The following is a 14,314-nucleotide window of genomic DNA, read 5'->3' as shown; positions in this document are numbered from 1 at the left end:
ACTACATGATGAGGGCCAACAGACATTGAAACACACAACATGATGAGGTCCAACGAGACATTGAAACCACCACACATGATGAGGCCAACAAATGGTTGACACACACATGATGAGGCCAACAAACAGTGAACACACACATGATGAGGCCAACAGACATTGAACACACACATGAGAGGCCAACAAGACATTGAACACACACATGATGAGGCCAACAAACATTGAACACACACATGATGAGGCCAACAAACATTGAACACACACATGATGAGGCCCAACAAACATTGACACACACATGATGAGGCCAACAAACATTGAACACACACATGATGAGGCCAACAACATTGAAACACACACATGATGAGGCCAACAAACATTGAACACACACCATGATGAGGCCAACAAACATTGAACACACACATGATGAGGCCAACAGACATTGAACACACACATGATGAGGCCAACAAACGTTGAACACACACATGATGAGGCCAACAAACATTGAAACACACACATGATGAGGCCAACAAACATTGAACACACACATGATGAGGCCAACAAACATTGAACACACACATGATGAGGCCAACAAACATTGAACAACACACATGATGAGGCCAACAAACATTGAACACACACATGATGAGGCCAACAAACATTGAACACACACATGATGAGGCCAACAAACATTGAACACACACATGATGAGGCCAACAAACATTGAACACACACATGATGAGGCCAACAAACATTGAACACACACATGATGAGGCCAACAAACATTGAACACACACATGATGAGGCCAACAAACATTGAACACACACATGATGAGGCCAACAAACATTGAACACACACATGATGAGGCCAACAAACATTGAACACACACATGATGAGGCCAACAAACATTGAACACACACATGATGAGGCCAACAAACATTGAACACACACATGATGAGGCCAACAAACATTGAACACACACATGAATGAGGCCAACAAACATTGAACACACACATGATGAGGCCAACAAACATTGAACACACACATGATGAGGCCAACAGACATTGAACACACACATGATGAGGCCAACAAAACATTGAACACACACATGATGAGGCCAACAAACATTGAACACACACATGATGAGGCCAACAAACATTGAACACACACATGATGAGGCCAACAAACATTGAACACACACATGATGAGGCCAACAAACATTGAACACACACATGATGAGGCCAACAAACATTGAACACACACATGATGAGGCCAACAAACAGTTGAACACACACATGATGAGGCCAACAAACATTGAACACACACATGATGAGGCCAACAAACATTGAACACACACATGATGAGGCCAACAAACATTGAACACACACATGATGAGGCCAACAAACATTGAACACACACATGATGAGGCCAACAAACATTGAACACACACATGATGAGGCCAACAAACATTGAACACACACATGATGAGGCCAACAAACATTGAACACACACATGATGAGGCCAACAAACATTGAACACACACATGATGAGGCCAACAAACATTGAACACACACATGATGAGGCCAACAAACATTGAACACACACATGATGAGGCCAACAAACATTGAACACACACATGATGAGGCCAACAAACATTGAACACACACATGATGAGGCCAACAAACATTGAACACACACATGATGAGGGCCAACAAACATTGAACACACACATGATGAGGCCAACAAACATTGAACACACACATGATGAGGCCAACAAACTTTGAAACACACACATGATGAGGCCAACAAACATTGAACACACACATGATGAGGCCAACAAACATTGAACTACACACATGATGAGGCCAACAAGACATTGAACACACACATGATGAGGCCAACAAACATTGAACACACACATGATGAGGCCAACAAACATTGAACACACACATGATGAGGCCAACAAACATTGAACACACACATGATGAGGCCAACAAACATAGAACACACACATGATGAGGCCAACAAACATTGAACACACACATGATGAGGCCAACAAACATTGAACACACACATGATGAGGCCAACAAACATTGAACACACACATGATGAGGCCAACAAACATTGAACACACACATGATGAGGCCAACAAACATTGAACACACACATGATGAGGCCAACAAACATTGAACACACACTGATGAGGCCAACAAACATTGAACACACACATGATGAGGCCAACAGACATTGAACACACACATGATGAGGCAAACAAACATTGAACACACACATGATGAGGCCAACAAACATTGAACACACACATGATGAGGCCAACAAACATTGAACACACACCATGATGAGGCCAAACAAACATTGAACACACACATGATGAGGGCCAACATAACATTGAACACACACATGATGAGGCCAACAAACATTGAACAACACACATGATGAGGCCAACAAACATTGAACACACACATGATGAGGCCAACAGAACATTGAACACACACATGATGAGGCCAACAAACATTGAAACACACACATGATGAGGCCAACAAACATTGAACACACACATGATGAGGCCAACAAACATTGAACACACACATGATGAGGCCAACAAACATTGAACACACACATGATGAGGCCAACAAACATTGAACACACACATGATGAGGCCAACCAAACATTGAACACACACATGATGAGGCCAACAAACATTGAACACACACATGATGAGGCCAACAAACATTGAACACACACATGATGAGGCCAACAAACATTGAACACACACATGATGAGGCCAACAAACATTGAACACACACATGATGAGGCCAACAAACATTGAACACACACATGATGAGGCCAACAAACATTGAACACACACATGATGAGGCCAACAAACATTGAACACACACATGATGAGGCCAACAAACATTGAACACACACATGATGAGGCAACAAACATTGAACACACACATGATGAGGCCAACAAACATTGAACACACCACATGATGAGGCCAACAAACATTGAACACACACTGATGAGGCCAACAAACATTGAACAACACACATGATGAGGCCAACAAACATTGAACACACAGCATGATGAGGCCAACAAACATTGAACACACATGATGAGGCCAACAAACATTGACACACACATGATGAGGCCAACAAACATTGAACACACACATGATGAGGCCAACAAACATTGAACACACACATGATGAGGCCAACAAACATTGAACACACACATGATGAGGCCAACAAACATTGAACACACACATGATGAGGCCAACAAACATTGAACACACACATGATGAGGCCAACAAACATTGAACACACACATGATGAGGCCAACAAACATTGAACACACACATGATGAGGCCAACAAACATTGAACACACACATGATGAGGCCAACAAACATTGAACACACACATGATGAGGCCAACCAACATTGAACACACACATGATGAGGCCAACAAACATTGAACACACACATGATGAGGCCAACAAACATTGAACACACACATGATGAGGCCAACAAACATTGAACACACACATGATGAGGCCAACAAACATTGAACACACACATGATGAGGCCAACAAACATTGAACACACACATGATGAGGCCAACAAACATTGAACACACACATGATGAGGCAACAAACATTGAACACACACATGATGAGGCCAACAAACATTGAACACACACATGATGAGGCCAACAAACATTGAACACACACATGATGAGGCCAACAAACATTGAACACACACATGATGAGGCCAACAAACATTGAACACACACATGATGAGGCCAACAAACATTGAACACACACATGATGAGGCCAACAAACATTGAACACACACATGATGAGGCCAACAAACATTGAACACAACACATGATGAGGCCAACAAACATGAACACACACATGATGAGGCCAACAAACATTGAACACACACATGATGAGGCCAACAAACATTGAACACACACATGATGAGGCCAACAAACATTGAACACACACATGATGAGGGCCAACAAACATTGAACACACACATGATGAGGCCAACAAACATTGAACACACACATGATGAGGCCAACAAACATTGAACACACACATGATGAGGCCAACAAACATTGAACACACACTGATGAGGCCAACAAACATTGAACACACACATGATGAGGCCAACAAACATTGAACACACACATGATGAGGCCAACAAACATTGAACACACACATGATGAGGCCAACAAACATTGAACACACACATGATGAGGCCAACAAACATTGAACACACACATGATGAGGCCAACAAACATTGAACACACACATGATGAGGCCAACAAACATTGAACACACACATGATGAGGCCAACAAACATTGAACACACACATGATGAGGCCAACAAACATTGAACACACACATGATGAGGCCAACAAACATTGAACACACACATGATGAGGCCAACAAACATTGAACACACACATGATGAGGGCCAACAAACATTGAACACACACATGATGAGGCCAACAAACATTGAACACACACATGATGAGGCCAACAAACATTGAACACACACATGATGAGGCCAACAAACATTGAACACACACATGATGAGGCCAACAAACATTGAACACACACATGATGAGGCCAACAAACATTGAACACACACATGATGAGGCCAACAAACATTGAACACACACATGATGAGGCCAACAAACATTGAACACACACATGATGAGGCCAACAAACATTGAACACACACATGATGAGGCCAACAAACATTGAACACACACATGATGAGGCCAACAAACATTGAACACACACATGATGAGGCCAACAAGACATTGAACAACACACATGATGAGGCCACAAGACATTGAACACACAACATGATGAGGCCAACAAACATTGAACACACACATGATGAGGCCAACATACATTGAACACACACATGATGAGGCCAACAAACATTGAACACACACATGATGAGGCCAACAAACATTGAACACACACATGATGAGGCCAACAAACATTGAACACACACATGATGAGGCCAACAAACATTGAACACACACATGATGAGGCCAACAAACATTGAACACACACATGATGAGGCCAACAAACATTGAACACACACATGATGAGGCCAACCAAACATTGAACACACACATGATGAGGCACAAACATTGAACCACACTGATGAGGCCAACAAACATTGAACACACACATGATGAGGCCAACAAACATTGAACACACACATGATGAGGCAACAAACATTGAACACCACAACACACATGATGAGGCCAACAAACATTGAACACACACAGATGAGGCCAACAAACATTGAACACACACATGATGAGGCCAACAAACATTGAACACACACATGATGAGGCCAACAAACATTGACCACACACATGATGAGGCCAACAAACATTGAACACACACATGATGAGGCCAACAAACATTGAACACACACATGATGAGGCCAACATACATTGAACACACACATGATGAGGCCAACAAACATTGAACACACACATGATGAGGCCAACAAACATTGAACACACACATGATGAGGCCCAACATACATTGAACACACACATGATGAGGCCAACAAACATTGAACACACACATGATGAGGCCAACAGACATTGAACACACACATGATGAGGCCAACAGACATTGAACACACACATGATGAGGCCAACAAACATTGAACACACACATGATGAGGCCAACAGACATTGAACACACACATGATGAGGCCAACAAACATTGAACACACACATGATGAGGCCAACAAACATTGAACACACACATGATGAGGCCAACAAAACATTGAACACACACATGATGAGAGGCCAACAAACATTGAACACACACATGATGAGGCCAACAAACATTGAACACACACATGATGAGGCCAACAAACATTGAACACACACATGATGAGGCCAACAAACGAGGCACAGAACATGATTCCCATGTAGCTGTTGGCTCATCTCCACATTCTCTCCCTAAATAACTCCCTGGCCTCTCTCCCAGTGTCCACTGCCTGGCCCAGCACCCTCCTGACCCTCTACTTGATCTTACTCTTCACACAGATATTTTGGGATGAATCCCCAGAGAAAAGAGTTTCCATGTGCTGCATGCTTTCATCTGCACTCATTCATGTGTGGCGGTTACTTGTAAAGGCTGCAGAACTTCTGCATCAGCAGTAAATCACCTCACAAGAGCCTAAAATATTACAGAATATATTACAGCAGTGCTATTACACTTAATACTGCTATATTTTACATATATTCTAGACAATACCGCCATACCGGTATCTTTTCATGTGCCTTTGTTACGTCCGTTTGCAGGCAGGTGCGGCGTGCCACCCGCCCGGCTTCGCCACATTTACCTTGGTGCATGGCCGTCGTGCCCGCACCGGAACTCCTGCAGCTGCTAACTGCTACAGCTAACAAATGGAGTTCAGCTGAAACCCTCGCTAACGTCGCTTGGCAACAGACACCACCTTTAAAGGCACAGGCGCACACTGCTCTCATACATTTCTCAGAAAGTAACACATTCATTAATACTGAATTCACATACAGCACCAACATTTTGGAACAAGGATTAAAGGATAGAAGAAATATTATATATGTATATGTATGTATGTATATATATATATATATATATATATATATATATATATATATATATATATATATATATATATATATATATATATATATATGTCTTGATTGGATTATCCAGAGAATAGTGCTCGATGCCGTGGTAGAGCGCAATATGTAGGTGTGGGAAAAAATCACAAGACTACTTCATCTCTACAGATCTGTTTCATGAGGGGTTCCCTCAATCATCAGGAGATTTTAATGGAAGCATTCACATACAATGGTTTATATAGGGCACAGAGTGGGGTGGGTACAGGCAGGCGTAGGGTGTGGTGATTGGCTCATGTGTTACCTAGGAGGTGTTTCCGTCTGTGGCGGCATGTTGAAATGATTTCACTGCGCTTGTTGAGGGATGATAGATCTGGATGATGTATAATAAACAGTTTCTCTTTTAAGCATAGGTTGCATCTTTTATTACCACTGTTGTAAGGTGTGCTGGATCCAAGAATTTGCCATGTTATTGAATATTCAACATTGTTGTCCTTTGAGGTTCCAAATGTGTTTGCTGAGTTCTCTAGAATTCCGCAAAGTCTGGTTTCTAAAGGAGGCGTTGTGATTATTCCATCTTGTTTTGAACGCTCCTTCGGTTAATCCTACGTACGTGTCGGATGTGTTTAATGTCCTTGCGTGTTACCTTTGCTTGGTAAACGACTGATGTCTGTAAGCACCCTTCCGTTGAGAGGGCAATCAGGTTTCTTGCGACAGTTACATTCATTATAAACGACTCTGAAACCAATAATGAATGTAATTTGTGGGTTATTGTGAAGAAGAAGCTGAAAGACACCAGGCCCAATAATGCAAATGAGCTAAGAGGCCGCTATTGAAGCATCCTGGGCATCCATAACACCTCAGCAATGCCACAGGCCGATTGCCTCCATGCCACGCCGCATTGATGCAGTAATCCCTGCAAAGGGATTCCCAACCAAGTACTGAGTGCACTAATTGACATTTTCAAATGTTTAATTTTGTTTTGCTGTTATAAATCTTTTTTTTTTTTATTTGGTCTGAGGAAATATTCAAATTTTTGAGTTTTCTTAAGCTGTATGCCATAATCAGCAATATTAAAATAACAAAAGGCTTGCAATATTTCAGTGGATGTGTAATGAATCCAGAATGTACGACATCTTCATGTTTTTAGTTGCATTACGGAAAATAAAGGACTATATCGCAATATTCTAATTTTCTGAGACAGTCTTGTATAAACACACATAAATATATATATTGTATGTATACACTGTATTGCCAAAAGTATTTGGCCACCCATCCAAATGTTGAGAACCAGGTGTCCTAATCACTTGGCCCGGTGTATCAAATCAAGCACATAGGCATGGAGACTGTTTCTACAAACATTTGTGAAAGAATGGGCCGCTCTCAGTGATTTCCAGCGTGGAACTGTCATAGGATGCCACCTATGCAACAAATCCAGCCGTGACATTTCCTCGCTCTTAAATATTCCAAAGTCGACTATATTATAAGGAAAGTGAAGAGTTTGGGAACAACAGTAACTCAGCCAGGAAGTGGTAGGCCAGGTAAACTGACAGAGAGGTCCGCATAGTGCAAAGACTTGCTGCACAGTCACTTGCCACAGAGCTCCAAACTTCATGTCATCTTCCAATTAGCCCACGTACAGCACGCAGAGAGCTTCATGGAATGGGTTTCCATGGCCGAGCAGCTGCATCTAAGCCATACATCACCAAGTCCAATGCAAAGCGTGGGATGCAGTGGTGTAAAGCACGTCTCCACTGGACTGCAGTGGAGGCGCCTTCTCTGGACTGATGAATCACGCTTTTCCATCTGGCAACCTGATGGACCAGTCTGGGTTTGGAGGTTGCCAGGAGAATGCTACATTTCGGACTGCATTGTGCGCAGTGTGAAAACTGGTGGAGAAGGAATTATGGTGTGGGGTTGCTGAATGCTCCAGGATACCAAAACATTTTGGACAATTCCATGCTCCCAACCTGGTGGGAACAGTTTGGAGCAGGCCCCTTCCTCTTCCAACATGACTGTGTGCCAGTGCACAAAGCAAGGTCCATAAAGACATGGATGACAGAGTCTGGTGTGGATGAACTTGACTGGCCTGCACAAAGTCCTGACCTGAACCCGATAAAACACCTTTGGGATGAATTAGAACGGAGACTGAGAGACAGGCCTTCTCCACCAACATCAGTGTGTGACCTCACCAATGTGCTTTTTGAAGAATGGTGGAAAATTGCTATGAACACTCCGCCACCTTGTGGACAGCCTTCCCAGAAGAGTTGAAGCTGTAGTTGTTACAAAAGGTGGACCCACATCATATTGAACCCTAGGGGTTAGCAATGGGATGGCACTTCTACTTCATATGTGAGCATTCTTGCCAACCTTGAGACCTCCGATTTCGGGAGGTGGGGGTGGGGCTGTGTGGTCGGGGGTGGGGCGGAGGCGTGGTTGGGCCGGGGGGCATGGTTAAGAGGGGAAGAGTATAATTCACCAACTCGATTATTTCATAAATATATATGTATGTATGAAATACTTGACTTACAGTGAAGTCTAGCTATATATATTTATTTTCTTAAATATCTAATTAAAAGAAATAGTTGAATTTCCGACGGCACCTATCTAATACACAGTAATAAAAACACAGTTGTTCTACTAACTGTACCGTGCTTGCTGGTTACTAAAAAAACAAAAACAACAACACTTATCTTTCACTATTTGAGTAACCTTTGTTCTGCCATCTGCCTTCACGGATTTGTTGTAGACATCCGCAAATGAGAAGGGGATGTTGCTTCCAGCTATCAACCTAGCCATCTTCGTCTCAGCATAAGTTACACCATCGGGTCTCCATTTTGCGAGGTGGCCCATAATACTGGGTTGTGAAGGATGCTGCGCTGCGGACGCTTTGGGCTTCGCTGGCCGTTCATGACTGAGTATATCCATTCGGCCACCGTGTTCATTGGAGAAGTCTGCTCTAGAAAATTTACAGGCAACATACCCCTTCTCCTTCCAACTCTCCTGGATAAACTGAAATTCTTGTTTCCATTCGTTTTGGAACTTGCAAGCGTATTTCTTCATTTTGCTCGTCGACGGTGTAATATATTGGGTTGGAGTCCATAACCAGGCCACGTGATGAAGTTACGTCTCTTTACTGTGGGCTTCAGAACAGACTCCCTAATGCATGTTCCTTGACTGCACTTAAATGTAGAATATATTTATATTATTCATGTATTATATATATTTTATTATTTATTATTATCATTGTTTATTGTGAGCGAGCTGTGGTGCTGAAATTCCCCCAGGGATCAATAAAGTACATTTTATTCTATGTACAGTAGATGGCAATATTGTCCTGTTTAAGAGGGTCACAACATTGCTGAGTCAGGTCCATGAAGCTGGAGGGGGCGTGGCCTCCAGCTCCGCCTGAATTTCAGGAGAAAATTTGTCCCGGGAGGTTTTCAGGAGAGGTGCTGAATTTCGGGAGTCTCCCGGAAAATCCAGGAGGGTTGACAAGTGTGTATGTGAGTCAAGGCCGGTGGCCAAATACTTTTGGCAATATAGTGTATATATGAATAGTATTCATATTGAATTTGTTGGCATTTTTTGTAAAAAAACAACAACACACAAACAAAAAAAGTACATATGTTGTAAATATGTTTTCCAAGAGTCATCATGCTCCACCACCAGGGGAAGTATTGGTCACAGAGGAAGTCATGCATTCATTCCATCATGTGAGAAACACACCTGCCATACAAGCTGTACTCGGACTACTCTAAATCACATCCACCTTTTATGTCCCCTGAGAAGATGCAATCAAATGAAAATGCAGAACCAGAACTTTGTAACTGCAACCTTGTGATGGTGTTGTCTGCAGAGGCTGACCATCCCCACCAGCTGTCCAGCAAGTTTTGCAGAGCTGATGAGGAAGTGTTGGCAAGCCGAGCCAAAGGTAAACTGATTTATTGAAACCTATCAGAACATCCATAAAAAAAGATGTTTATTTTAAATGTTTTTGTTCTCAGGAACGTCCACAGTTTAAACAGGTGCTGGTAACCTTGGAGACCATGGCTAACGACAGTAGGCTACCTGAGCAGTGCAACTCCTTTCTACATAACAAGGACCAGTGGAGGTAAACACACATTTTATATTCATACATATATAAATACACACACAAATTATATATGTATATATATTGAAATTGGATGGATATATATACAGTGGGGCAAAAAAGTATTTAGTCAGCCAGCGATTGTGCAAGTTCTCCCACTTCAAATGATGACAGAGGTCTGTAATTTTCATCATAGGTACACTTCAACTGGGAGAGACAGAAATCCAGGAATTTATATTGTAGGAATTTTAAATAATTTATTTGTCAATTATGGTGGAAAATAAGTATTTGGTCAACCATTCAAAGCTCTCACTGATGGAAGGAGGTTTTGGCTCCAAATCTCAGGATACATGGCCCCATTCATTCTTTCCTTAACACGGATCAATCGTCCTGTCCCCTTAGCAGAAAAACAGCCCCAAAGCAGGATGTTTCCACCCCCATGCTTCACAGTAGGTATGGTGTTCTTGGGATGCAACTCAGTATTCTTCTTCCTCCAAACACGACAAGTTGAGTTTATACCAAAAAGTTATATTTTGGTTTCATCTGACCACATGGCATTCTCCCAATCCTCTGCTGTATCATCCATAAATACTTTTTTGCCCCACTTTATATATAATATATATGTATGTATATATATATATATATATATATATATATATTTATGTATAAATAATTATGTACATATATATTATTTACATAATTATTATTTACATATATGTAAATAATTTAAATATATATAGTATTCATATATATATTATTTACATATGTGTGTGTGTATATGTATGTGTGTATATATATTTATGTTTGTGTATATATATGTGTGTGTATATGTATATTTGTGTGCGTGTATATACGTGTATATATATACACACACACACACATATATATATATATATATATATATATATATATATATATATATACACACACACACAATATATATATATATATATATATACATATATATATATATATCTTGATTGGATTGTCCGGAGAATAGTGCTCGATACCGTGGTAGAGCGCAATATATATATATATATATATGTATATATATATATATATATATATACATATATATATATATATATATATAATTGCCTGTTGGGAAAATATGGACCAATCTGAGGATCCTTGGTAACTATGAAACGTACAGTTAATACAGTTAATACAGACATAGTGACAATTTTACCTTGGTAGGGATTAATGATAGTTCCTGGTAGGGATTAATGATAGTTCCATTGTTTCCTGTGGCAATTTTTGTTTGTGGGTGCCATTGTTTGATCTCACAGTAGAGACTTTCCAGGAGACAAAAGTAGAAGTTCTACCTCTTGCAAGGCTCACACAGTCTATGAGGCCTGCAAAGCTCAGGAGGGCTGACTCTGTCCTCTGCTTCAGTCTATATTAAGACCTGGGCTAAGTGTCCACACCAGATTCCTCTGCTCCCCCCGTGGTCCTGGCTCCGCTAGAGGGAGGAAGACGAGGGGCACAAAGGGAGGAAGACAAGGGGCACAAAGGTAGGAAGACAAGGGGCATGAAGGAAGGGCGAAAGACAAGGGGCATGAAGGAAGGAAGACAAGGGGAAAGGAGGGAGGAAGACAAGGGGCATGAAGGGAGGAAGACAAGGGGAAAGGAGGGAGGAAGACAAGGGGAAAGGAGGGAAGAAGACAAGGGGCATGAAGGAAGGGCGAAAGACAAGGGGCATGAAGGAAGGAAGACAAGGGGAAAGGAGGAAGACAAGGGGAAAGGAGGGAGGAAGACAAGGGGCATGAAGGAAGGAAGACAAGGGGAAAGGAGGGAGGAAGACAAGGGGAAAGGAGGGAGGAAGACAAGGGGAATGAAGGGAGGAAGACAAGGGGAAAGGAGGGAGGAAGACAAGGGGAGAGGAGGGAGGAAGACAAGGGGAAAGGAGGGAGAAAGACAAGGGGCATGAAGGGAGGAAGACAAGGGGCATGAAGGAAGGAAGACAAGGGGAAAGGAGGGAGGAAGACAAGGGGGAAGGAGGGAGGAAGACAAGGGGAAAGGAGGGAGGAAGACAAGGGGCATGAAGGGAGGAAGTCAAGGGGCATGAAGGGAGGAAGACAAGGGGAAAGGAGGGAGGAAGACAAGGGGAAAGGAGGGAAGAAGACAAGGGGCATGAAGGAAGGGCGAAAGACAAGGGGCATGAAGGAAGGAAGACAAGGGGAAAGGAGGGAGGAAGACAAGGGGCATGAAGGGAGGAAGACAAGGGGAAAGGAGGGAGGAAGACAAGGGGAAAGGAGGGAAGAAGACAAGGGGCATGAAGGAAGGGCGAAAGACAAGGGGCATGAAGGAAGGAAGACAAGGGGAAAGGAGGAAGACAAGAGGAAAGGAGGGAGGAAGACAAGGGGCATGAAGAAAGGAAGACAAGGGGAAAGGAGGGAGGAAGACAAGGGGAAAGGAGGGAGGAAGACAAGGGGAATGAAGGGAGGAAGACAAGGGGAAAGGAGGGAGGAAGACAAGGGGAGAGGAGGGAGGAAGACAAGGGGAAAGGAGGGAGAAAGACAAGGGGCATGAAGGGAGGAAGACAAGGGGCATGAAGGAAGGAAGACAAGGGGAAAGGAGGGAGGAAGACAAGGGGGAAGGAGGGAGGAAGACAAGGGGAAAGGAGGGAGGAAGACAAGGGGCATGAAGGGAGGAAGACAAGGGGAAAGGAGGGAGGAAGACAAGGGGAAAGGAGGGAGGAAGACAAGAGGAAAGGAGGGAAGAAGACAAGGGGAAAGGAGGGAGGAAGACAAGGGGAAAGGAGGGAGGAAGACAAGGGGCATGAAGGGAGGAAGACTAGAGGAAAGGAGGGAGGAAGACAAGGGGAAAGGAGGGAGGAAGACAAGAGGAAAGGAGGGAAGAAGACAAGGGGAAAGGAGGGAGGAAGACAAGGGGAAAGGAGGGAGGAAGACAAGGGGCATGAAGGGAGGAAGACAAGGGGAAAGGAGGGAGGAAGACAAGAGGAAAGGAGGTAGGAAGACAAGGGGAAGAGAGGGAGGAAGACAAGGGGCATGAAGGGAGGAAGACAAGGGGCATGAAGGAAGGAAGTCAAGGGGCATGAAGGGAGGAAGACAAGAGGAAAGGAGGGAGGAAGACAAGGGGAAAGGAGGGAGGAAGACAAGGGGCATGAAGGGAGGAAGACAAGGGGAAAGGAGGGAGGAAGACAAGGGGCATGAAGGGAGGAAGACAAGGGGAAAGGAGGGAGGAAGACAAGGGGAAAGGAGGGAAGAAGACAAGGGGCATGAAGGGAGGAAGACAAGGGGCATGAAGGGAGGAAGACAAGGGGAAAGGAGGTAGGAAGACAAGGGGAAGAGAGGGAGGAAGACAAGGGGCATGAAGGGAGGAAGACAAGGGGCATGAAGGGAGGAAGACAAGGGGAAAGGAGGTAGGAAGACAAGGGGAAGAGAGGGAGGAAGATAAGGGGCATGAAGGGAGGAAGACAAGGGGCATGAAGGAAGGAAGTCAAGGGGCATGAAGGGAGGAAGACAAGGGGAAAGGAGGGAGGAAGACAAGGGGAAAGGAGGGAGGAAGACAAGGGGCATGA

The 14,314-nt window shown here is 43.3% G+C and overlaps 1 protein-coding gene across 1 annotated transcript in view; it reads left to right on the top strand.

The window, feature by feature from the left end:
• Positions 1–14,314, top strand: part of LOC133567907 (uncharacterized) — a 43,819-nt gene that overhangs the window by 11,679 nt on the left and 17,826 nt on the right. The window contains exons 2-3 of the mRNA XM_061919523.1: positions 10,537–10,611; positions 10,685–10,791. Coding sequence (XP_061775507.1) covers positions 10,537–10,611; positions 10,685–10,791 — 182 coding nt within the window. The remainder of the gene's footprint in view (positions 1–10,536; positions 10,612–10,684; positions 10,792–14,314) is intronic.

The sequence above is a fragment of the Nerophis ophidion genome, linkage group LG14 (assembly GCF_033978795.1).
Source record: "Nerophis ophidion isolate RoL-2023_Sa linkage group LG14, RoL_Noph_v1.0, whole genome shotgun sequence".
Taxonomy (NCBI): Eukaryota; Metazoa; Chordata; class Actinopteri; order Syngnathiformes; family Syngnathidae; genus Nerophis; species Nerophis ophidion.
The sequence above is the reverse complement of the archived record's forward strand: the minus strand, read 5'-3'. Positions and strand labels throughout refer to the sequence as shown.